This window comes from Nycticebus coucang, chromosome 21 (genome assembly GCF_027406575.1).
Source record: "Nycticebus coucang isolate mNycCou1 chromosome 21, mNycCou1.pri, whole genome shotgun sequence".
Lineage (NCBI taxonomy): Eukaryota > Metazoa > Chordata > Mammalia > Primates > Lorisidae > Nycticebus > Nycticebus coucang.
The window spans coordinates 52,594,488-52,619,524 of record NC_069800.1 but is presented as its reverse complement, the minus strand read 5'-3'; the positions used below and the strand labels follow the sequence as shown (position 1 = coordinate 52,619,524).

The 25,037-nt window shown below is 51.3% G+C and overlaps 1 protein-coding gene across 3 annotated transcripts in view; it reads left to right on the top strand.

The window, feature by feature from the left end:
* CDH22 (cadherin 22) overlaps positions 1 to 25,037 on the top strand; it is a 124,946-nt gene that overhangs the window by 40,873 nt on the left and 59,036 nt on the right. For all 3 annotated transcript variants that reach the window (XM_053574623.1, XM_053574622.1, XM_053574621.1), the window contains exons 2-3: positions 13,254 to 13,896; positions 23,554 to 23,848. In XM_053574623.1, coding sequence (XP_053430598.1) covers positions 13,642 to 13,896; positions 23,554 to 23,848 — 550 coding nt within the window. In that variant the 5' untranslated portion in view covers positions 13,254 to 13,641. The remainder of the gene's footprint in view (positions 1 to 13,253; positions 13,897 to 23,553; positions 23,849 to 25,037) is intronic.

Here is a 25,037-nt window from a genome sequence, read left to right as displayed (position 1 = left end):
TAAAACAGCAGCTCGGGATGTAATTTCTACTGTCAACATGATGTAGAGCGCGGCTCTGCCTGAGGCACCGGCACATGGGTGGGGTGGGGGTGGGGCAGGAGACAGGTGCTGGTGGGGGGGCACCTGGGGAGGAGGGGCCAAAGGCTGTGCCCAGGGTGGGTGAGCAGTGCCGGCCACAGGGCGCATGTGTGGTGTGTGTGTGTGCATGCATATTTGTGCATGTTTGTGACTTGCTTGGGAGGGCAGGTCTGGAAGGACACAGGCCTAGGTATAAGCCACATCTAACGTGGTGGGTGGAGGACATGGTTCATGCTCAGAGCCAAATGTAGGCTTGTCCTTCCCAGGCCACTGAGCACCTCCCTGCCCATCCTCCCGCCCACCCCCTAACGCCCCTGCCAGAGCCCATTTGAATTCCAGATCCAAGTAGCTGTGTGACCTTGGGCAAGTCCCTCAACCTCTCTGAGCCACTGTCCCTTCTGTGATAGAAATTTTAAGGCAAGCTGTTGTAAGAATCCAGCCAGGTCATTGATATAAAGAGCCCTGCGTGGAACGAAGTGTTACCTCTTATTATTAGCTAATTGGATGGCACTGTGCCTGGCACATAGTAAAAGCGCTATAAATGTTATCTATCACCATTCTCACTGACTCAGAATCAGCTCAATATACGCAACCTGCCTCCCTTTCTCCCTTCTCTATGCCTTCCATCTGCCAAGGCCGTTCCCCAAAGGAACAGAGCTTGGGACACATCCCGCTGTGTCCGTTGCCCCAGCCTTCCTTATTGGAGTGAAATGAGGTCGTGAAGGGAATAATGATAACTTGCTTTCTGGGGTTATTGTGAGGAATAAACAAGGTAATGCACATAAAGTGCTAGAACAGTGCCTGGCTCTGAGTAGCTGATCAATAAATGTCAGCTAACACAAAAATAAAACCAGGGAGTCCTGCTGGATGTCCCTTCCTCCCTCATCCCCGACGTCCGATCCATCACCGAGTCTGGTCCACTTTGCTTTCTGAATATTTCAGATCTGTCACCTTGTCTCCCTCCCACACTGGAGCCACCATCGCTCTTCCCACCCCCGCCCTCCGCCCCCTCCCCCAGTGCCCTGCTTCCAGCCCCGCACATGAGGAACAAGCACAGTGATCACTGTAAAAGCACAACTTTGAACACGTCTCCTCAGTGAAAAACTCTTCAATGCCTTTTTGTTGCTCTTGAGCCCAAATCTGAGGTCCCCCCGGGCCCATCCTCCACTGTCTGTCCCCCTCACACCGTCCTCTGCCCCTTACCTTTCAGCCCCCTGAGCATACTTTACACATGCTCTCACCTGTGCCTGAGGACGTCTCACTCCTCGGAGTTTCAGCTCAAAAGCCCCTGTCTCAGAGAACTGTCCCCTGACTGGATGCACTTGCCCCTAATGATGTGGCATCTTCTATTAAGTGCAGGGATCCCTGTACTTTCTCTTTGTAGAACTTGTCCCAGTTAGTACTTGTGCACTTACTTGTGAGGTTATTGGATGGAGGAGCACACTTCCTCCACACATACAAGTGTGCACACAGAGAATGGAAGGCCGTGAGGGCCCAGACTTGGTTTGACTTGCTCAGGCCTGGTACATGGTGCTCAATAAATACTTGGATCACTATGAAAGTTTTGAGATAGACTGTGTTATATTTCATTATTTCACTTCCCTTTGAAGAAACACAGTCAGCATCCTTTCTGATTCAAACGTGTAATGCTGGGAGGGTTTCATTTGTTTCTGTCCATGCAGATTTTATGTTTCTTGATTTTTGTGTATCTCAGAACTTTCATAACGACCCATGTATTTGATGAATCATTAAATGAACAACAGGAGGAAATAATACAAACACAAGGCAGCTGGGGGGTGACAGTAAACAGGAAATCCCACCACACGTCATTCCATGCATCCGTCCATGCACCAAACATCCATGTACCATCCATCCCTCCATGCTCCATCCCTCCATGCATCCATCCCTCCTTGCACCATCCATCCCTCCATGCACCATCCATCCCTCCATGCACCATCCATTTCTCCTTGCACCATCCATCCCTCCATGCACCATCCATCCATGCACCATCCATCCCTCCATGCACCATCCATCTCTCCTTGCGCCATCCATCCCTCCATGCACCATCCATCCCTCCATCCATCCCTCCATTCACCATCCATCCATGCACCATCCATCCCTCCATGCATCCATCCATCCATGCACCATCCATCCCTCCATGCATCCATCCATCCACGCACCATCCATCCCTCCATGCACCATCCATCCCTCCATGCATCCATCCATCCATGCACCAACCATCCCTCCATGCACCATCCATCCCTCCATGCACCCTCCATCCATTCATGCACCATCCATCCCTCCATGCATCCATCCATCCATGCACCATTCATCCCTCCATGCATCCATCCATCCACGCACCATCCATCCCTCCATGCACCATCCATCCCTCCATGCATCCATCCCTCTTTGCACCATCCATCCCTCCATGCATCCATACCTCCATGCATCCATCCCTCCACGCATCCATCCATTCATGCACCATCCATCCCTCCATGCATTCCATCCATCCATGCACCATCCATCCCTCCATGCTCCATCCCTCCATGCATCCATCCCTCCTTGCACCATCCATCCCTCCATGCACCATTCATCCCTCCATCCATCCCTCCATTCACCATCCATCCATGCACCATCCATCCCTCCATGCACCATCCATCCCTCCATGCATCCATCCATCCATGCACCATCCATCCCTCCATGCACCATCCACCGCTCCATGCACCCTCTATCCATCCATGCACCATCCACCGCTCCATGCACCATCCATCCCTCCATGCACCATCCATCCCTCCATGCACCATCCATCCCTCCATGCATCCATCCCTCCATGCACCATCCATCCCTCCATGCATCCATCCATCCCTCCATGCATCCATCCATCCATGCATGCCTTCATCCATTCATTCACACATTCCAAAGTGCCCAGTGAGCTGAAGGGGAGCAAACAATAGTGGAGGCACCACAGCCAGTGGGCACAGTGCTGAAGCCAAGACAAAGGAGAACCTGGTTCTGAGCCCATGAGTGTGAAGCTCACTGGGTTTGGGGGAGGAGGCAGAGAGCCCACAAAGAGGAGAGGGCAATGTGGCTGGGCTCTGAAAGGTGGATCAGGGTTGGACATGGGACCACAGGGGCTTCTCGCAGAGGAAAGAGCAGGAGCACAGGTCCAGGGGCATGAGAGAAGTAAGCAGTGGTAGCTCCATTTGTCCAGAGAGATGGGCACATGAAGAGAGGGTGGTGACAATAACACAGAGAAGGCCCCTCCAGACCATGCAGTGCCTTGAGTGGCCACGTGTGTAGTGTCTAAAGGCACAGGCTTCAGAGATGACAGATCAGGGTTTAGATACAAACTCCACAATATGCCACTTGTGTGACCTTGGGCAAGTCATGTAACTCTTTCTGCCTCAGTTTCCTCATCTGAAAAATGAAGGCAAATAACAGCTCCTACCTCAAAAGGGCATGTGTGGAACATGAACAATCTTGTTACTCTAAAGCAGCGGTTCTCAACCTGTGGGTCGCGACCCCGTCTCCTAAAATCAGATATTTACATTACAATTCATAATAGTAGCAAAAATTACAGTTATGAAGTAGCAACAAAAATAATTTTATGCTTGGGGGTCACCGCAACATGAGGAACTGTATTAAAGGGTTGCAGCATTAGGAAGGTTAAGAACCACTGCCCTAAAGGGTAACTAACAAATGCCAGGCCTGAGTCTCGGCTTTATCTTGAAAGTGAAAGGCAGTGGGCAGGTTTTGAACATGAGAATCACCCAGACTGAGATGATGGCGGGAGCAGGGTGAGGGGGAAGGCTGGAGCTCCTTGCAGATGGGGTGACTGTGCACATGGAGTATGTAAGACCCCGGCTTTGAGCACCCCATCCCCCCTGACCTCCCATCTTGCCTTCCTGGGTAATGTCCAGCCACCAAGCCCAGAAGCTGTGGCATGCCCTCCCCCCACCAAACACAGAGGTATCAGCACCCTTGCTCCCAAAAATTCACGTGCACCTCAGGCCCCAGTAATAGCTCTTGGGCTCAGCCCTGCACAGCAGGCCCCCATCCGCTCACTGGCTCTGCACTTACTAAGCACCTACTATGTGCCACGAGTTCCTCAGGTTCTGGGATGCGGTGCCCACACATGCTGCCCTGCACATATTAGTAGAGCACGTGTGTACTCAGCCCAGCCACACACACGCTCATGCGTGTTGCAGGCACACAGAGACAGTAACTGGCTGCTCCTTCATCTGTGGCTCACCATGCCTTCTTCCTAGGGGCAAGGGGCAGTGAAAGATGGGTAGACACAAGGTGGCTCTGCCCAGCATCCCCTCCCTCCCCACACAACCCCAACAGCTCCTGCATTACACCAGGGGCCATTCTGCCAGAAGTCATTTTCCCCTAGGAGAAGGCAGCAGCCAAGCACAGAGAGCTCTGGGCGCGGGATCCAGCGGGCACAGTGCCCTTGGGACTTGGAGGGGGCAGACAGGAGCCAGACTGCCAGGCGCAGCTCCTGCTGGCAGGCCTGGGAGCCAGGCGGGCCCGGAGAGAGGACTCGGACAAGCCAGGTGTGCCCGGTGGAGTGAGTAAGTGAGTGAACAAATGGGTGAATGAGCTGTCTCGTCCCGCATCACCCCTTCCCTGAGGCATTGGCCTAGCGCAGGAGCAGGAGGCAACTGCCCTCACCCTACACGAGTCTTCACTCTTCTTGGAATCAGGTGTACTTATGGGCCTGATTAGCAGTTGTTAAATAAATGCATGAGTGAATAAATAAACGACTGAGTGGATGAATTGTCTCTAAGCTCCCCTTACCTGGCCAGGATACTCTGCACATAATACAGGTCCAATTGTATTTGTCAAGTGACCAAATCAGAAACAGTAATACAAAACTAGTCATTAGCATCACATTAGCTAACACTTATTGCCAAACCCTGGATCGTGTCACAAATATCGGATCATTTATTCCTTACATTGGCCCTAGGAGGTAAGTGGTATGATCCCCATTTCTCAGATAAGAAAACTGAGACTCAGAGAAATGGAGCAAATTACCAAGGTCACACATACAGTAAAATAATGAAACTTGAACTCAAACCTTGGTCTGGCTCTGGACCTCTGGGCTTAGGTCCCCTGAATGTTAAATTCTGTCCCAGAGACAGAGTCTAGGAGAATTGTCAGGACCTGTGGAGAGCGAGCAGGCAGGGTGAGCAGCCCCAGAATGTACCAGGAAGCCTCTTCTGCTTTGTCCTGCCTGGGGGTCACTGTGTCTAGCCTCTCTTTTTGGTGTTGCAGAGTGAAAGGCCAGGAAAGGATGAGCAAGATAAGAAACCTTTTGCCTGTCCCCAGGGAGACAGCCAGATGACAAAGGAGAGCTTGGAGCCACAGAGTTGGCAGTTATACAGTAGCCTTGGCAGTGATGGTGCCAGGGCATTGAGAAATTAAGAAAGGACATGATGGCCACCCAGCCCAGACTCTGGAAGGACACAATGTGGGCAGGCACTGTGATTCCCAGAGCACAGATAGAGCCGCAGCAAATCAGCAGAGCTGGCAGCTCCTCAGTGAGAGGAAAGTCATGTCGCCCAAGCAGCCTCTGAAGTCTGTCTGGAGCAATCTTCTCCTGAGTCCCTCTCAGGCACCAGTTCTGTGCTTGGGTCTGCCAGGTGCGTGGGTGAGAGTGGGGGAAGGGATAAAAGAAGGAGCAGACATGGTGTTTGTCTTCAGAAGCTTGCCATCATAGCTGATAGCAAACCTTAGTGGTAGCCCCATCCAGGCAGGTCTGAGGGAATTCAGAGAAGAGAAAATGAGAATCTGGAAGATGTAAGGGCTGGAACTGGATTCAAGACCCAGAGTGGGTTAATTAAATGGTTCAACAAAATCTTCAAAGACCTAGGTTGTTCCATCTTTTCTTAGTAGGCCCCTTTGTTCTCTTGGAGTGGTTCCCTTCATTATCCCAAATTGGCTGCTGTTGCTCCAGCCATCACCTACTCACACATGTAGAAAATAAAAAGTTTCTTCTTCAGGCATCTCTTTTTTAAGAGTAAAAAAATTTTCCTCAAAGTTTCATAGAAGATATGCCTTTATATTTTATTGACCAGAATTGTGTGATTGTTTTTAAACCAAGTACTGGTAGGGAGAGGGGACTGGTTTTTATTGGTTTAGACTAATCACTGTTCACAGAGGAGGAGCAAAGCATATAGCCATGCTGAGGGCGAAAATTAAAATGAAATTGACATGAGAAAGAAGGACGGGGGATGAATTGGCTGCTTGCAGCCAGCCTTCTTTTGCATTTCCCATCACTGTTTTTACGCGCCATACAACCCAAAGTACACCATTCACTATTTCCTGTTCATGCCCTGGGGTTTCCCCTGCTCATGGTATTTCTTCCTGTCATTTCCAACTTTAACTCCCTTTGTCCAAATCCTCCTCATTTTATGAGGTTTAGCTCTAATGCCCCCTTCTCCAGGCAGCCTTCCATGGTTACCCAGGCAGATGTGACTTCCTCCTCTGAGCCAAGCATGAGTTTCCTATGCTTTCCTTCTCCATGTTATGTTTAAATTGTTGGGCTTTTCATTTGTTTTATTTAATATTGGCTTCTCCTACTAGTCTGTGGGTATATGCATTTAACTCACAAGATCTGCCACACAGTAGGTCTTCACAAGATATTGATTCACTGATAAATGAGCAACTGCCAGAGCTTTTTCTCATTTGGATCTGGTGACTTGGCCACAGGCCTGTAAAGTCTCATTTATCAAATTTGCCAAGGACCTAGCACAGGGCTTGGCATGCAGCAGGAGTTCAATAAGTGTTCATTGAATAAACAAGTACATGGTACACATGAGGTACTCTGTAAATGCTGAATGACTGTGGCCACTCTCTAGACAGTGAACCCCTTGAGGGAAGGATTATCTCTTTATGTCTGTCATCCCAAGAGTACCTAACACCCTGTCTGGCTCATTAGGGAATGTTCTGTAAGGGTTTGTGAAATGAATGAATGAATGTCTCTACCCTGGGCTGTGAGTACCTTGAGAGCAGAGATCATATCTGGCCTCCTTCCAGGGCTATTGTCAGCCCTGATACATGATATGGCTGGAACATATAAGAGAATGTTTCATCACTATTGGTGAACAACTACTGTTCCAAACCCCCCGAAGACCACTCAACCCTGGTCACCCTAGTCCCTGCCTCAGGGATCCCTCTTATGTTCTAGCATTCAAAGGGGTAAGCCCTGCCCTAGAGGGGGCCTCTGGAACCCTGGTGTCTATGCTTTCTCAAATTGCAAGTTGTTAAATATTTCCCATTTCACCCCTGCCTGCTCTGTGTACCCAACAGAATAACAGAGCCTCCATGGGACCCAAAGCACAGTGGGGACTAGATGAGTGCCAGAAAACTGGTACAGTGGGGCCCCTCCCTGAGGCCATGTGGGAGGGAAACCCTTCGACAGGCAAAAGGTTTCTTATGGGAGGAAGGTGGCCATGCCCCAGGGCTGGGGGGCAATGAGGGGGGGGTTGCTCTTCCCATGGCCACTGCAGAAACTCACAGCCATTGGAGCCTGGGTAGGGGCAGATCCTCACCAGTCCTGCCTGGGGACTCAGGGCCCACAGTAGTGGTGGCTCTTTCACAGTCTAGGCCAGTGGTTCTCAACCTTCCTAATGCCGCGGCCCTTTAATACAGTTCCTGTGGGTCGCGACCCACAAGTTGAGAACCACTGGTCTAGGCAAAAGTGAGTGAGTCTGGCTGGGCTCCAGGCTAAAAGAGATGTGGGGGTGCAGTAAGGGATACAGGGGTAAGGATGTGCTGGACTTTCTCATGCAGCTTCACTGGAGTGAGGCTGAGGGAAGTGGGCAAATGAACCTTCACAAATTCCAAGAGGGGCTATCCCCTACCCATCCACATGCCCACCTTCCCTCCTCCCAGGGTCTCCGGAATCCACTCTGGTCAAGCATGTGCACCCACCACCTCACCAAATAGCTCTGTTCAAGGTCACTAGTTCAAGGTCAGGTCAAAGTCCACATGTGATCCAACCTATCAGTAGGATAACCATATCAAAAGTGGAAGGAGACACTATTAATAGTTATGTCACAGAGCTGTCCCAGGAAATGCTAGACAGACGGCCTCCCCAGTAGGCTTCCACAGCCTTCTCACTACACTTTCCATGTTGCCTTCCAGGATGTGCCCTTCCCTTCCCTTCCCGGTCTCACTGTGACTGTGTCCCCAGAGTTTAGTCCTTGGACCTCTTCTACATCTGACCTCAACCAGTCTCAACTTTAAAAACCACCCAAATTCCCAAATAATGCCAGCTGCCAGGCCCTCACCCCAAGCTCCAGCCCACAGCTACCCACTCAGCATCTCTGCTCAACATCTGACAGGCATTTGGATTGTAACATGTCATAATGAGTCCCGATGTTGTCCCCACATCTGCTCTTCCCACAGTCATCTTCAGCTCAATGAAAGGAAGTGCCATCATGGTTTGGGCTAGTGGTGTAACCTCCCTCAGCTCTCCTTTTCCTCTCTTTCTTTTCATTTCTGACCCCTCAACACACCCTGTGGCTCAGCCTCACCTCCCAGCACCTTCACTACCCCCACTTGGTCCAAGCCACCATCACTGTGCCTTCCACTGCATTGTCAAAATATCCTCTGTCATCCCTCCCAGCCCCACAGTATTTTAACACAGTAGCCAAAGTGAACTTTTCAAACATAGAAGAGATCATGTCACTCCTCTGCTGAAACCCTGCTACAGGTCCCATCTCACAATAAAAACCCAAGACAGACTCAGCAGGCTCTGACCTCTTCCCCCTGCCGGCCTCCCTGACCTCATCTCTTGCTGCCCCCTGCACGCGCTCTGCCTCTCTGGGCTCCCCGATGTTCCCCTTCATGCTCAACATGCACTGACCTCAGGGTCTTTGCACTTGCTGTAGCCTTAGCCTGGAACATTCTTCTCCCAGCCTTGCACACAGCCCCCTCCCTCCCTCACTTCACATCTCTGTTTCAATGTCATCTTGACGACAAGGCCTTCCCGACCACACTGTCTAAATTATCATTTCTAATAATGATGATGATAAATAAACAGTGAATCCTGCCCCTCCCCTCACCCAGCTTTGTTTCTCTCCATAGCACTTACCATCATCTGACATGTGTCATGGCCTATGTCCCCCACCCGGTAAGGGCAAGGACTCTACTTGGTTTTTTCTTCTTCTTTTCTTTACAGGCCTAGAACAACAGAGGTGCTCATGCACACTCAATGACATACGTGACAGCAGACACATGTGTACACACACGGAAACCACATGCACGTACACAGACCATGGGCAGACAGAGAATTAGAGGAGGTGAGGTTGAAGAGTGGACAAAGCAAGGCCAACAACCATTGAACCAAGTCAGAGCTTGGTTCTTTTTTTTTTTTCCTTTTTTGAGACACAGTCTCACTATGTTGCCCTCGGTAGACACGGTGGTGTCACAGCTCACAGCAACCTCAAACTATTGGGCTTAAGCAATTGTCTTGCCTCAGCCACCCAAGTAGCTGGGATAACAGGCACCCACCACAAGGCCCGGCTATTTTTTGGTTATAGTTGTCATTGTTTGGCAGGCCCAGGCTGGGTTCGAACCGCCAGCTCTGGTGTATGTGGCTAATGTCCTAGTGGCTGAGGTACAGGCGCCGAGCCCAGAGCTTGGTTCTTAATTCCATTTTGGATTAAAATGCTCTGTGCAGTGGGTTGAGACCTGCTGCCCAGGGAAGGCCCCCAGCATGCCCAAGGTCTCCCAGGGAGTTCCAGGAAAGCCGAAGACAGCCCCAGGACTCCACAGCTGCCTCCCCAGACAGACTGAAATGCTAGGACAGGGTCCTGTAGTTGATACCCACTCAGGAAAAGCAGCTAGAGCAGGAAAGGGAGGAAGGGAGAGAGAGGAGCCCCAAGTGTCTGCAGCAGGCTGGCAGGGTGTGCAGAGCCGCGAGGAACTGGCAGGCAGCCAGGGAACCTGGCCAGCATGCCAGAGGGGGGACCTAGAGGCTGAGGTATGAAGGTCCAGGTGTGGGAAGGAGAGGGGAGGACATGAGGGCTCCTCAAACAATAGTGCAGTTGGAGCAGCTTTGTCCTGCCAGCTGTGCCCCAGGACTGGCTGCACCCATCCAAAGGGGCATCTTGTCCCATTCCCCAAAGGTCCTCTATGCTAAAAGCATCCAGGTCTCAGGACTCTCTGTCACCAGGTACACTGGATAGACTCCCCTTGGAATCTACTTTCCCCCTCTCTAAAGTGGAAATTTCATTCCAGGCCTTTGCCTTCCACCAAGAGCTCCTCCTGTACCCAACATCTCCAATTCCACGTACCAAAGCCTCCTGTGCTTTAACTTCAAGTTCCGCCTCAGCTTGTTCTAGCCTCCACACCTTTGCACATGCTGTTCTCTGGGTATGGAACCATTTTGTGTCCAGCTCCTTCTTATCTGGAAAAGACTGAGCCAATGTCACCTCCTCTGAGAAGCCCTCCTTGCTACCTTATATATAACACACACACTCCATCCCTTCTGTCCCTCTCTCCTGCCATCCTTCCTGCTGTATTGTTCTTCTTAATACTTATTACTCCCTGAAATTAGTGTACGTTCTTTCCTTTATTATCTGTCTCCCCACCAGAAGGTCAGTTCCATGAAAGCCAGGACTTTATGTTGTTTATTGCTGTGTCCCCAGTGCCTAGCACAGGGACTGGCGTCAGAGAGGTGCTGGTAAATGATTGTGTAAAGAACCAATGAATCCCCAAAAGAAATGCATCTCTCCCCTGATATACAGCTGAATAACTGATTGCATTATGCTGCTTTACACAGAGAAATTATTTGTAAAGAATGTTGGATGAATGAATAAGTGAATGAATAGAGGAAATGCATCTCTAGCTCCTTATAGTGAATGAATGAATGAATAAGTGAATGATTGGATCTCACTGTGCCCCCCCCACCATGGACACACAGACCATGACCTGTAAAAGTTGTTATAGACAAAGAAATAAAGGACAAGAAGAGAGGAAAGGAGGAGAGAGAACAAGGAGGGAAGAGGGTGCTTGCAAACATTGGGGATCTCCCCCTGGGCCTTCCCTTCCTTGCCCACACACTCCTCTCCAGAGGTGTCCCCAGTCTCCCTCCACATCCTCCCTCTCTACAGCCCTCCCCTCTGCATCCCTGAAGGGCTGTGATGAGCCCTGGAGCTGCCTGGTGGAGTCAGGGGAACAGTGCACGCAGGGAAGTCATAAGCTCCAGGAAATGAAGGCTTCGGAGCCGCGCCACCTCCTCACCCATAACTCCAGCCTCATTATGACCAGCCCAGGTCATAATGTGGGGAATCAAAGCCTGATTCCCAGAGGTGGCAGCACTGATCAGGGATTGCAGAGTAGGGCCACCACGGTTTGGCAGCATCGTGCCCAAGCCTACAGAATGAAGCTGGAGTGGTGAGCAAAGAGGGGGTGCTGAAGATGCCTCTTCATGGCCCCATTAGTTCAGGCAGGGCCTAGGGGACATGCAAGACCCGTCCCCTCCATTCCTCCCTGTGGACTCTTGATGTTTCCCCATTTTCACGGCCCAGAAGTGCAGTGTAAACCCCTCACCATCAGCCTCACCTTCTAACAGGTGACTCCTCCCCCTGAAACCCATAAAGAGTTTCTGGAGCTGATTCTGGGGAACAGCACTGAGGAGTTGGGGATCTGCAAAATGGGCATAAAACACTGACTTTCAGAATTGTGACTCATGTGAGCTAAAGGTGTGGGAATTGCCCACTGTGCTGCTGAGTCAGAGGAGCTGGTCTGCATTTCTTCCTCCCTAGAGATTCAGGCCACTTCCTTTGTCCTCAGAAAGATCTGGCAAGGGCCAGGCCAGTTCCCTGGACACCCTCTACCCAGCCACACACCTCATTTCCCAAACTAACTCCCTAACTTAGCCAGTCCACTCCATGCCACGTGCATACTCTGCCCAGAATGTCCACCCCTTCCTCTTGCTTATTCAGATGCCCCCTCCTCCAAGAAGCAGCCCCGATTGTCTCCCACTTATCTCGCCCTTTGAAACACCTGTATCTACTCTCTCCCCTAAGCTCCACATGTCCCAGGTTGTGCAGGCACGGACACGCATGTGCACACACACACACACTTTCATAGCCCTGATCACAGGCAACAGGTATTTAGGTTATTATGGGGAAGGGTCTCATCTCCCACCCACCGAAACCGTAAGCTTATTTATCTTTGTACCCCACACCCAGGCCAAACCTGACACAGAGTTGAAACTTGGTGGAATTGAGTTGTTGAATTAAGTGGAATTGGTCCTGGGGGGAAGGAAGAGTGGAGATTGAGCCCCTCACCTCCACTCACCCTTCTCCGTGCCTAAAATTCCTCCATTAAAGCAGCGGTTGCTGTCCCCTGTAAACACCCACATTAAGCCATTATTCATCATTATGGCTTGAGTAGGCGTTAGTCCCTGGGATCCTTTCTTGCTGAGAGCAGGATCTGAGAGAGGGGAGGAGAGATGGATTGATCTGGGGACCAAAGTGCTGGGCCAGGATGGGGGGAGGAGACTTGTCTTTCAGTCTCTGCGAAGGAGAGGTTTTCTGGGGGATGTGGAGACACTTGACCCTGCCCAAAGTCACACAGGCCACCTCCAAGCAAGGCCCTCTGGGACTCAGGTGCTCCATCCCTGAAAGGGAGTATGAGCATCATAGCACATCAGAGGGCCTTGCCTGGACTCCGGTGCTGCTATGAGAGGCCAGGAGTGCTGGGTGGCACAGTGGGTGCTGGAGTCTGTGCAGCAGGAGGCCTGCGTCTCTTCAGCTCTTGAAGACCCCTTCTAGAAGCACTTGGAGTGGGGGATTTCTGGGAATTGGGCTGGAGAGATTGTCAGCCAGGGGCAGGGTACCAGCTCTTAAGACGCTTGCTCTGTGGGCCTGGAGGCTGGTGAAAGACCATCAGGCAGGAGCTGGGTGAGGAGTAGATGGCAGGAGGGGCTAGCAGAGAGTGGGAGCAGGGCTGTGATGGGAGGAGAAAGTAAGGGTCCCCCGCTGGGGTGTGGAGGAAAGGGACCTACTAGACTATGGGCGCCAAGAAGACAGGGATCACTGTAGGTTGCTACAGGGCTGGGCACACAGTAGGTGTTTAATTAGTACCTACAGGACTCGACTTGCCTCTTCCCACATAGAGGACCCTCTGAAGTTTTCTTGTTTCTCTTGCAGGCTCTTAATGGATAAGGAAGGCCCCTAGTCCTCGAAGTATCCGCCCACCCCAACCCGCACCCTCCCTGAGCAGGGACCATGGCACACACCCCACTCCGGAGCTGCCCAGACGCTTCCTGGTGATCCGGACGCTAGGCGGCGAGGGGGGCGCGGGCGGGGACCCCGGGGGCTGTCCATGCCCCGGGTGCGGCCGCGCCCCCTCCCCCTCCATCCGGGCGCCCTCACCTTCGGGGCCACAGGCCTGTCCGGGTGCCCTGTCGGGGGCAGCGTCCCGGAGCCGGCGCTGAGGCCACCATGTGACACGGCGCCGCTTCGTTGTGCGAACGAGCGGCGGCGCGCTGGTGCCTCCCGTCCATGCTCCTGAGCCCTGGCCCCGCACAGGCCAAGCATGAGGCCGCGGCCCGACGGTAGGGGGCTCCGGGCGGGAGCCGCGCTGTCGCCGGCGCTGCTGCTGCTGCTGCTGCTGCCGCCTCCGCCGTCGCTGCTGGGGCACCTGTGGGCAGCGGGCACGCCCGCGCCATCGGCGCCCGGGGCTCGGCAGGACGGCGCACTGGGCGCGGGCCGCGTGAAGCGCGGCTGGGTGTGGAACCAGTTCTTCGTGGTGGAGGAGTACACAGGCACCGAGCCTCTGTACGTGGGCAAGGTAAGTGGGGCCCCACACCTGCTTCAGCCCTCAGGATCCCGGAGAGGCGCACTTGTAGATGCACGAGACCCAGTTCCCCAGCTCCTTCAATCCCCGTCCCGGGTCTCCGTCCAGCTGCTCCCTGGCTGGGGGCAGACAACTGGTTTATAACCCCAGCCTCCTCCTCCTCTCCACACCCTCTCTCATCCCCCTCCCTTTGCCACTTAGGAGAGCCTAGTAGGTAAAGCCAGTCCATCTGGTAGCTGTATGCCTATGGAATTTAGAAACAAGCCTGCAAATGTGATCATCTCACCCACATACTCTGCTTAAAATGCGTCAATAGCTTCCCCTGCATTTGGGGTTCAAGCCCAAATTCCATCCCACTGACTAGGAAGATCTGGCTCCTCCAACCCCATCTCCTGCCACTCTCTGCCTTCCAACCCCTCTTCTGCAGCCCTCCTGAAGAGCCTCCACTGCCCCCTGTACTCTTGCCACTGTCCCTTTCCCTAGGCTGTGTCCTCTCCCTGCCCTGCTCTTTTCTGTTCCTCCACACTGCAGGTCTCAGCCCAGATGCCACTTCCTCAGAGAAGCCCTTTGCCACCAGACCAGGCCAGGACAGATCCCCTGTTACATGCCCTCTGAGGCCTGGCATCTCTCCTTCATAACGCTTTAATTATGCATGTGTTTGTTTGATTATGCAATTAATGCCTATCTTTCCTATTAGACTGTGTTTGCTTTGCTCACCATGAAATCCCCAGTACCTAGCATAGACATTGCTCACAAACTGTTCATTAAATGAATGAATGAATGAAAGCTACTTTTTCAAACTCTCTGAATAGATGCTAATAAATCTGGCTGAAGATCTGTGCCCTGGGAGTATAAGGAGATGAGAAGGACTTTTATTTATCCATTTAGTCTGTGAGCCCCTTGGGGCCCAGATGTGATGTTGAGGAGGCCAAGATGAGTAAGATCCAGCCTCTTACTTAAGATCCAGCCTTTTGTTGGGGCTCACCAAAAGCTTTCAAAAGTCAGCACCTGGCAGTGATTAAATGATACCTGTTGGCTGGCTTCATGGAAGAGAAAACGTCTGACCTGTGTTTTGACGTATAAGTAGGAGTTCATCAGGCTGATGGGGAAGAGAGCAGAGCCTGTGCAAAGACTTGGAGACATGAAGTTGCCTGGTTTATTCAGGGCCTCGTCAACAGTTGAAGTGTTGAAATGTAGGATGATTATAGGGCATAAAAGTGCGGTGGTGCTCAAGGACAGTCCTCTGCTTTTGCTAACACCAATCAGCTTTCCAGGAAATTTTGGTTGGCAGCAGAGGTCAGGGAGAGAACAACTTCAGAGCTTCCTGTGTGTTTAAATGAATCTGAGAATTAGAAGGCTGAGCAGTTCTGAGGATCAGGATCTTCAACAGGAAAGGAGGAAAGTCTGGACATAAACCTCTGGATTTGCCTTGCAGGAAACCCAGATTTTCTCTGGTCTAGACAGAGTAATGCTAGGTCCTTGGCTACTTTTCTCTCCATACCTGTGACTGAAGTTGATCCCCCCACAACTGAGCAAAGCAGGGATTTGACAGGATAGAGCTCTGATAGGTTTGGCGCCTTGTTCAAGTCCCTCCAGTGGTAGAGTCTAGGACTGCTGACTCCCAGCCACCAAGGGTGGGAGATGGCCAGACTTGGAGGATAGGGTGAGGGATGGGGAAGGAGGGACCTATGCCAGTTATGTGCTGGCCGGAGTTGAGGCTTTGGAGAAGGACACACCAAGGTCTATCAACCATTCCCCATGTGACCTTGAACAAGTCACTTCATCTCTCTGTGACTCAGTCTCTTCATTTGTAAAAATGGGGCTCAAAGAGCCCACTTCATAAGGCTGTTAAAGATTAAAGAAGAAACTGAGTGCCTAAAATGTTCAGCCTGTGGTTTGTTTGTTTTAGTATTCCTTGCTTTAACCAGCAAGGTAGAAATCATTCCCTTTTGGAGGTGAGAAAACTGAGGTCAAAGCTATAGAGTGGGCAAGTGGCTTAGCCAGGATTTGTACCCATTTGGAGTTTTCAAGCCTCCAGAAAAGAAAAAGGAGAGACCAATCCCAGACTAGTTCTTCAGGCCTCTCTGAGACCTCCAGGCCTAGGAAAGGCCTTTGGTCCAGGAGAAGACCCGAGAGAGACAGGGAAGAACTGTCACACATCTGCCTAGATGTCGGATGAGGTGTTTGTCTCAGGTACCTCAGCTCTGCCATCTACCCAGCAGTAGGGACTCTGCAAAGGCCTCCCCACCACCCACATCCTGAAAAGAAGAGCAAAACCAGCTTCTGATTCACCGCTCCCATCTGCATCCACCCAGCCTCTATCATCTTGACAGCAGAAGCGGAGCTCCACCCCCATCTCCTTGAACTGGTCTGTCAGGGTTGGGAGAGCCTGAGTCAGTCCTTTTATTGTAAGAAGGGGCAACTGAGGCCCAGGAGCAGAGGAGACCATGAAGACCTACATCGCAACACAGTAAAAGAACCAACCCAAGAAACTAGTCTCCTGACACCAGCTCTGGGCTCCCTTTAAGACTCCCCATAAAGCAGATCCAGGCACTGTGCCAGGCCTGGGGGTCTTCCTCTTCCCCAGATCAGCCTCTCTCAGCATTGCCATGGCTGTCATGACCTCTTGTATTCCTCCTCCATCACCTGCACCCACTCACTGTCAAGACTACCTCCAGAAAAGTACTCTGAGCAGGAAGAAGTTTCCACCTCTTTGCAAATGTTTGCCCAAGGCACACTTTCCTTTGAGTGGTGGTGGCATGTGTGGTTAAGGAGGCAACTGATCCCAGCTGCCTAGGCCCCAGCACCAGCACTGCTATTATGAGCTCTCTAACCTTGGCAGTCACCTCTTGGTACCCCTCTGTGGGAGTTGGTTCCAGGACCTCCCAAAGATATCAGAATCCAAGGACACTCAAGTCTCTGATCTAAAATGGCAGAGTATTTGCATATAACCTACTCACATCTCCCTGAATACTTTAAATCATCTCCAGATTACTTATCATACCTAATACAGTGTAAATGCTATGTAAATAGTTGTTATACTATATTGTTTAGGGAATAGTGGCGAGAAAAAGTCTGTACATGTTCAGTACAGACACAATTTTTTCTGCAAATATTTTTAATCCTGGGTTGGTTGAATCCATGGATATGGAACCCATGGATGCAGAAGGCTGACTGTATCCACTTTCTTTGTGCCTCAGTTTCCCTATCTGTGGAGTGAGGTTATTACCATAACCTGACTCTTGGGTTGGGGCAAGGATTCAACGAGTTAGCATGTGTCAAGGACCTAGACTAGCACCCACTCCCAGCACGTGCTTGGAAAGCATTAGCTTTTATTATTAGAGTCTCACCTGATGTTTCCACCACCTTGGGTATATCTTCTACACAGATACTGCAAGCCCCTGCCCCAAATCCCAAAAGCCTCCTTGGCAACCTGACATCCTAGTTTCTCACCCCTTAGTCAGAGGGTGGGCGCTGTTATTAGCCCACCCCCTACCCTAGGAATACAAGCTTGAGGCTTTTGAAAACCACCTGTCCCCTTTCCAGATACGTCCCGCCTATCTAGGAGCACTTGTGGCACACACACGCACACGCGTACACACACACTCATGTCACGCTCTCTGGGCTCTTCAGGGAGAAAGGACTTCGCCACAGTTTCAGTTAATTCACTGCTTCCTGGTTCCCCCCACCACCACCACGGAGCCTCTCAAAGCATCCGTCCTTGTCGAATTCCAAAGGTAGCTTAGCAACAGCACCATCCACAGAGCGAACCCCAGGCGCCCAACGGTAACCTATTTTATAGCCGCCTCCATCACTCACCACCAAGCTCCTGTCAGCACCCGCAGGAGCCATGGGGCCCCGAGGTTGTCACCGTGGCCCCGCACCAACAGCTCCTGCCTCCATCCTGCCCCCATTGGTGCCCACCTTTCCCCTGCACCTTCTCGCCACACCCACCCTCAGAGCAACCTCCCTGTATTTCCATAAAATCTGGGTACTTTGACTAATCCCTTTTCCGAACTATAATTTCCCCCGAGGCCTCTGTCAGCTGGATGTGGATTTTGTAGGATTTTTAATTTTTTTTTTTTTTAAAAACGATAGAATTATGGGGTCAGCACTTATGACCAACTCCTGTGGGCGGTGAGATCTATTTTAGATATACGGCAGGATTAAAGTGGGAAGGAGAGCACATTTAATTAAGTTGCTAATATTTAAAGAAAATTGATGAACTCCTGGTTTACGAGTAGCACAGGCGTGCACAGACCCCTCATTCCGGGGGAGGCTTTTTATTTGATTTGCTTTCCGTTTAAATCCTGGACTCATTTTATTTGCGTAGCCTCACTGTCCGTTTAATTGTCTTTAATAAGGGAAACGTAACTCTGCTCGAATTTAATTTTGATTTAATTAGGAGGAAGTAATTAATGGCCTCGTAAATCCCATTTTTCAGCCCCCTGGGATGAGAATCCATCACTCTTGTGTTTTTCGGTGTTGTTTATGATCAAGGGATGAAGCTTGAGGGAGATTTTGCCTCCAGGGCTGGCCACACTTGATGTAGTGGAAAGAACCCTGGATGTTGGGTCAGACAGGCCTTGGGGCTGCCTCTTGTCAGCTGGTGACTTTAGGCAGGATTTGGGCCCTCTCTACCCTCAGTTGGCCAATCTGTACAACAGGGAGAGAATAATCTCTGATGCACAAGGCCATTGTGAGGCGTCAATGGGATAGCAGTAAGAAGTCTAGAACTGTGCCTGGTGTGTTATAGGATCTTGGTGATGACCATCTCTGGTCTAGCTTGTGTGTACGTGGGATTTAGCAGAGTGCCTGGATCCTCCAGAATCCCAGAAGTCAGTGGAGGAGGCTAATGTCAACTGTTTATTTCATTATTCATTCATTCAGTATGTTTGGTGCTCTGCCCTATGCTGGATGGGTGCTGGGGATATGGAAACAAATAGCCATATGCTCCACCCTCAGGGAGCCTGCAGTCTCACACGCTCCTGTGCACGCACACACCCACTCGTGCTCAACTCTCCCACTCCCCGTACTTTCTCTGCAGGCATTGTCAGGGTACCTAGTGTGTGCCGGGTGCAGAGTCCAAACAGAGACGAATCAAATTTAGTACATGCCCTGAGGCTTAAGATAGCTGGGAACACACAAATGGGCAAACTAGATAGTACAGGGGTGTGTGCATGGGGCAGGGACAGAGCGGGGGGAGGGCTCTTCAGCCACATGGGAGGGCACCTGAGAGGGCTGCCTGCAGGAGGAAATAAGCTGAATCTAAAAGAACAAGGTGTTGACGATGGCCCTCAGGTCTCCAATGGGTCAGGATTTGAATCTATGGTTCTTGTGTCAGGACACAGGGTGATGAACTAGGTTACCCTTCAACCCCTCCTGAGACCAAGTAGGAAAAGGGAGGGGTCTATATTGAACACCTCCTATGTGATAGGAGCTTCCATATATTATCTTATGAAGCTTCAGAATCTATGGGTGAGCAATCCCATTTGCAGATGAGAAAACTGAGGCTCAGAGAAGGGCAGCCCCACTTTCCAAGGCCCATGCAACAGGTCAGTAGCAAAGCTGAAGCTGGCACCCAGCTGCTCCCAACTCCAAACCCATCATCTTTCCTGATTTGCTATTTGAGGGGTTTTTTCCAAGTGACAAAACAAAGGCTCAGAGAGAAGAGGACTGCTGGGCACAGGGCAAAAACTGGTACCAAAGCTTCTCTCCCAGAAGTGCAACCCAGTCACTGCCCTGCACACTCTCCTGCCCTTTTGCCTCATTCTCTGCTAGAGGCGTTGTAAGCACACTAATCAGATTCCCAGAGGCTGCGGGAGGACCAGCCTGCGCTTTGGAGTCAAACAGACCTGGACCCATCTCAGTCTCTTCACCTAGAAAACGAGGAGACATTTACACACTCCCCAAAGCCAAGTTAGATTTCAGCAGACAACCTACAACATGTGTCTCACACAGGGTAGAGCTCAGTAAGTGAGAGCACCATCCTCCAGCCTCCAAGCTCAGCTGAGAGCCTTGAGAAATGTCTTCCCAGGGTGGATGGAGCCAGAGCTGTTTCCTCTCCACACTGGAGCCAGGACCCAGGCAGGCAGGCAGGCAGGGCAAGCAGCCCCAGTGCAGCCTAAATCTGTATCTTCTACCTCCCACGCAGGCTGATTGGCCCTGTCTGACTCTGCAGTCCCTGGAGATCAGCCACTAGGGCCCAGCATGAGCAGTATGTCATACTCCACAGAAGAACATCGATGATGTCACCTCTGGGTCCCACGCCTTCCTCTCCACTCCCCACTCATCAGTGATCCCTGTCTGGTGTCTGAGTTAAAATGTCAAGGGTTGCAGAGACACGATGGAGACATAGGGAAGAAAATAACCATTTACAGAATGAGAGTACTTAGGTCATTACAAACATGCTGTCACCACACCTGTGCTAGGTAAGGCTGGGTCTGATTTCTCAGGTGGGAAAACAGAGGCTCAGAGAGGTAAGATTAACAAGCCCAGGGTCACAATATTAGTGAGTGGTAAAGTCAGGAGCCACACTTAGCTGACTGACATGCAAAAGACTTCCCCTCTCTGTGCCTCAGTGTTCTCATCTGAGAAATGGGAATAATTATTCATAGGGCATAAGACGACTAATAAGATTATAGCTGTAAAGCATTCCCTCCCCCCCAAAAAAGGTAACTATTCTACCACGCTGCTCAGAAATGTTTGCTCATTACATAAGCAGAGAACAGGTCTGACTGGGAAGTGGGTAGAAACACCCCAGAGGGAAGAAATTCACCCTCTCCCATCCTATCTCCCTTGGGCAAAGGTGGAAGCAAAACATAAACAGCAAACAAGAGAGACAGGTCTCCTAGTCCCCAGCACTGCCAATGATTCAGGGCTGACATCCCGAGATAATTTTATTGGGGGCATTAAACTGAGTTATGAGGTTTTTACAATCCAGCCACTTATGAGAAATCTATTAACAGTAACTGGACAGGAAGAAGGCTTCTCGGTGGAGCCCAGGACAGGCATTAATTGGGGCAATCTATAACAGGACGGGGACCCGGAAAGGTTCCACCAGACGCCTCCATTTACTCCCCGCAATTTCTGCTGAGAATCAGCAGACTCGCCAAAAAGAGAGAGATGCCCATTAATCGGCTAATGAAATATGAAAATGTTTATGGGCCATTCAATCTTCCAAATGGCACTTCTATAATCCACCTTTCAGACACAAAGTCCCAACAGCAGAATTTATACCCTAGCTCCTCCTGCGTGGCAGCGGATGGACTTTCGTCCCCCTTCATGACAACTTCATTGGCACCTGTTCTCCTGCTGAGTGGGCTGGGCCACAGCACCCTGCCCCAAAACAAACTTGAGGGATTTCCTTGTTCATGCCCCATCTCCATGGACGCTTAGAGAGGTGCAGGGATACACTCAAAGACACCTGCCTCATTGGAATGGATTTTCCTCTGCTCAGGGCTGCCTGGGAGATTTGGGCATTGAAGGATAAGGACTTAGGTGTTTCTGTTTACAAGAAATCAGACTTCTTGCTCATTCCTTACCCAAGACATCTCAGGGCAGTGAAAACAGCCTGGAATCTGAAGCCTCATGGTGTCTAATTCCAGTTATATATAGGTAACATTTAGTAATAATATAATAATAACGATAGCTACCATTTATTGGACAGTTATTATGTCTCAAGCAGAGCTGGTTTTCAGCTAGTACAAACAGGTGTAGTTGTGCGGGTTGTTAACATAGTAGCAAACTTCCATACCTGTGGGAAAGAGTCCCTCTCCTTCCCCTCACCCTAGTGCTCAGCCCTTCAGACCTCTCTTAGGATCCAGCAACCGGAAGATTCCCACCTGGCCCAAGTGGGCTCTGCTGCTTTTTCTTTTCTTTTCTTTTTTATTTTTTTTGAAACAGAGTCTCAAGCTGTCACCTGGGTAGAGTGCCATGGCGTCATAGCTCACAGCAACCTCCAATTCAGGCTCAAGAGATCTTCTTGCCTCAGTTTTTCTATTTTTAGTAGAAATGGGGTCTTGCTTTTGCTCAGGCTGTCTCAAATACATGAGCTCAAGCAATCCACCCACCTCGGCCTCCCAGAGTTTTAGAATTGCAGGCACGAGCCACCGCGCCCAGCTGCAGCACCATTCTGTGGGCAGTCCCCTGCCACTCTGGTTGTGAAATACTGTATGTGTCACATGGTGCCCAGTGGCTGCTAAGGGTCTTCTGTAGATTCTCAGTTCAATGAACTCTCAACAGCTCTAGGAGAGAGGTGCTATTAGGATTCCCATGTTAAAGCTGAAGCAACTGAGGCCCAGAGAGTTGCACTGACTTAGGGGAGGGTGCACAGGTAGGTGATGCCAGAGCCCTATGCCAGCCAGCACTTCCTGTCCCTTCCCATGGGCTCCTTTCCATCTGCTTTAGGATGAGGTGAGGAAGCCCAGGCTATGGCCAGGGCAGCTCCTCCAGCGGTCTGGCCTTGACGTAATCATCCCTCTTCTCAGATCCTCAGTAGGAAAATGAAAAGAAAAATCCTTTAAAAGAAGAGAGCAAAACCTACTCTGGTAGGTTTTTCTTTTTTAAAGACTCTGACATAGATAAGTCTAGAAGTTGCTTAGCACAGTACCTGACGCATAGTTGATGCTCCTTCGATCTGCGTCCCCTTTCCTCCTCTCTCCCTTCACTCCCTGTCCTCACCACACACCAAGTCTTGAGCCTGACTCTCCATAGCCTCAATGTGTAAGATGCCACCCTAACCTCATGGGGCCCAGAGTCTCAGGCGAGATGGGCCTATAATTCACAGCAAGGCCATGGAGCAGCAGCCTGGAAGTTTGTTAGAAATGTAAACTCTGAGGCCCCCATCCCAAGACTCAGAATCTGTATTTTACCAACTTCCCAGGTGATTTGCACATGTGTGAAGTTTTGAGATAAGCTGGCTGCAGCCATCCCGCTTGACATACTGAGAGATCCTGGAAGGGACTTAGAAGGTGGTAATCAGGGAATCCAGAAAAGCTTTCTTCTTTTTTTTGAGACGGAGTTTCACTATGTCACCCTCAGTAGAGTGCGGTGGCGTCACAGCTCACAGCAACCTCAAACTCTTGGGCTGAAGCGATTCTCTTGCCTCGGCCTCCAAGTACTACAGATGCCCGCCACAATGCCCACCTATTTTGTTGTTGTAGTTGTCATTGTTTGGCAGGCCTGGGCCAGGTTCGAACTCGCCACCTCCAGTGTATGTGGCTGGCACCCTAGCTGCTGAGCTACTGGTGAGAGCCCAGAAAAGCTTTCTGACAAGGTAGTGGTTAAGCTGAGCCTTGCAGGATGCGTACACTTTCAGTAGGAAGAGAAATAAAGCCAGTGGCTCACACGGGGAGCCCCACGGCTCTGCGTGCTGAAGGTCAGAGAGGTGTGGAGATGGCTCTGGACTTCTTTGTAAAGAAGCCAGTGGGGAGCCATGAAAAGATTTCATGCAGGAGAAGTCATGTTCAAATCTGCCTTTGAGGCTGGTACAGAGGGAGAGGGAGAGCCCCAGACTGCAGTGAGCATGGTTGCCCTGGCCTCAGTGTGCTGGAGAGGAGATGGGCATGTGACAGGCCCTCAGTGGGCCTGGAGGGGGAGACCAGAGCAGCTACCACCCCAGGCTCCCCTACCTCCTTCCTGCCTCCCCAGATCCACTCGGACTCAGACGAGGGTGATGGGGCCATCAAGTACACCATCTCAGGCGAGGGCGCTGGGACCATCTTCTTGATCGACGAGCTGACTGGTGACATCCATGCCATGGAGCGCCTGGACCGAGAGCAGAAAACCTTCTACACACTGCGGGCCCAGGCTCGGGATCGTGCCACCAACCGCCTGCTAGAACCCGAGTCGGAGTTCATTATCAAGGTGCAGGACATCAATGACAGCGAGCCTCGTTTCCTGCACGGCCCCTACATTGGCAGCGTGGCTGAGCTCTCACCCACAGGTGGGCTGCGGGCTGTAGGGGCAGGGCAGGGTGGTGTGCTCACGAGGGCCAGGGTGCTGTCAGGTCCCAAGTGGAGCCTGTGGGGAGGAAGAGTGGCTGATCCTCAGGGGAGGGGCAGGGGAGACAGGGCACAGGGTATAGATGTGAGCCCAAGGTGCCCTCTGGGGTCAGCCATGATCCTGGACAAAGCCATGCATTGGACCTCAGCCACATTCATGGACACAGCCCTCACGTGGACATGGACCTGCACATGGACACAGTGGTATATATAGTGGGGCATTGTCATTCATGGTCACGTGCAATCACAGATCTAACACAGATGCAGACCTAGACACACCACTCACCCAACCTCACTTCTCTACCTGCACACAACCCCCCTTGTACACACAACCCCCCACTCAAGCAACATCTGGACCCAGTCACACAGACATAGCTGGATACCTTGACATAGCCCTTCACAAAAGTTCACCCACACGCAGACCCAGCACAACCCTTGGGAACAACCCCACACAAACAGAGCCCCAGCTTCAGGCACACCCACAACCAGGGATAAACACTGGGACACAGCTTAACACAGGTCCAACCACACACCCAGACAGAACCTCACACCCCGACACAGCCACGCACAACCTCTCACCCAGATAGAGGTTCTGCACAGATTTGGCCATACGTGTAGACACAGGCAAAAGCCACAACCACAAGCAGGCATTACTGTCCCAGGGCCCAGCTCCACTACAGCACAGCCCAGACAGCCACAGCCACAGCCAGATGAACAATATCCAGGCAGCTTCGTTCACCGCCTACAAGGAAGCCACGACTTGCCAAGCTACCATATTGCCAGCTACCTGGGAATATGGACTCATGATGGCTGAGCCCCCAACACAAATTCAGTGATACCCAAGTATGGCTACACACACCCAGGGGATGGAACACACATGTGGAAAGGAAGCACACACACAGGACACACATTTGCATGAAGACACCAGACACAGCCATACTCAGAAACCCATTCACACAGCAACAGTACACTGAGGCTAGAGGTTGGATGGCTGTGCCTTCTCTCCCCGTGGAACTTCCAGCTAGTTGCCTGACTGCCAGAGCCCCACTTAGCCTGGAGCTCCTCTGGTAGAAACTGGAGTCCTGGGGTGACAAGCACAAGCAAAAGCTGCCACCTTCTTCCCACTGTGTT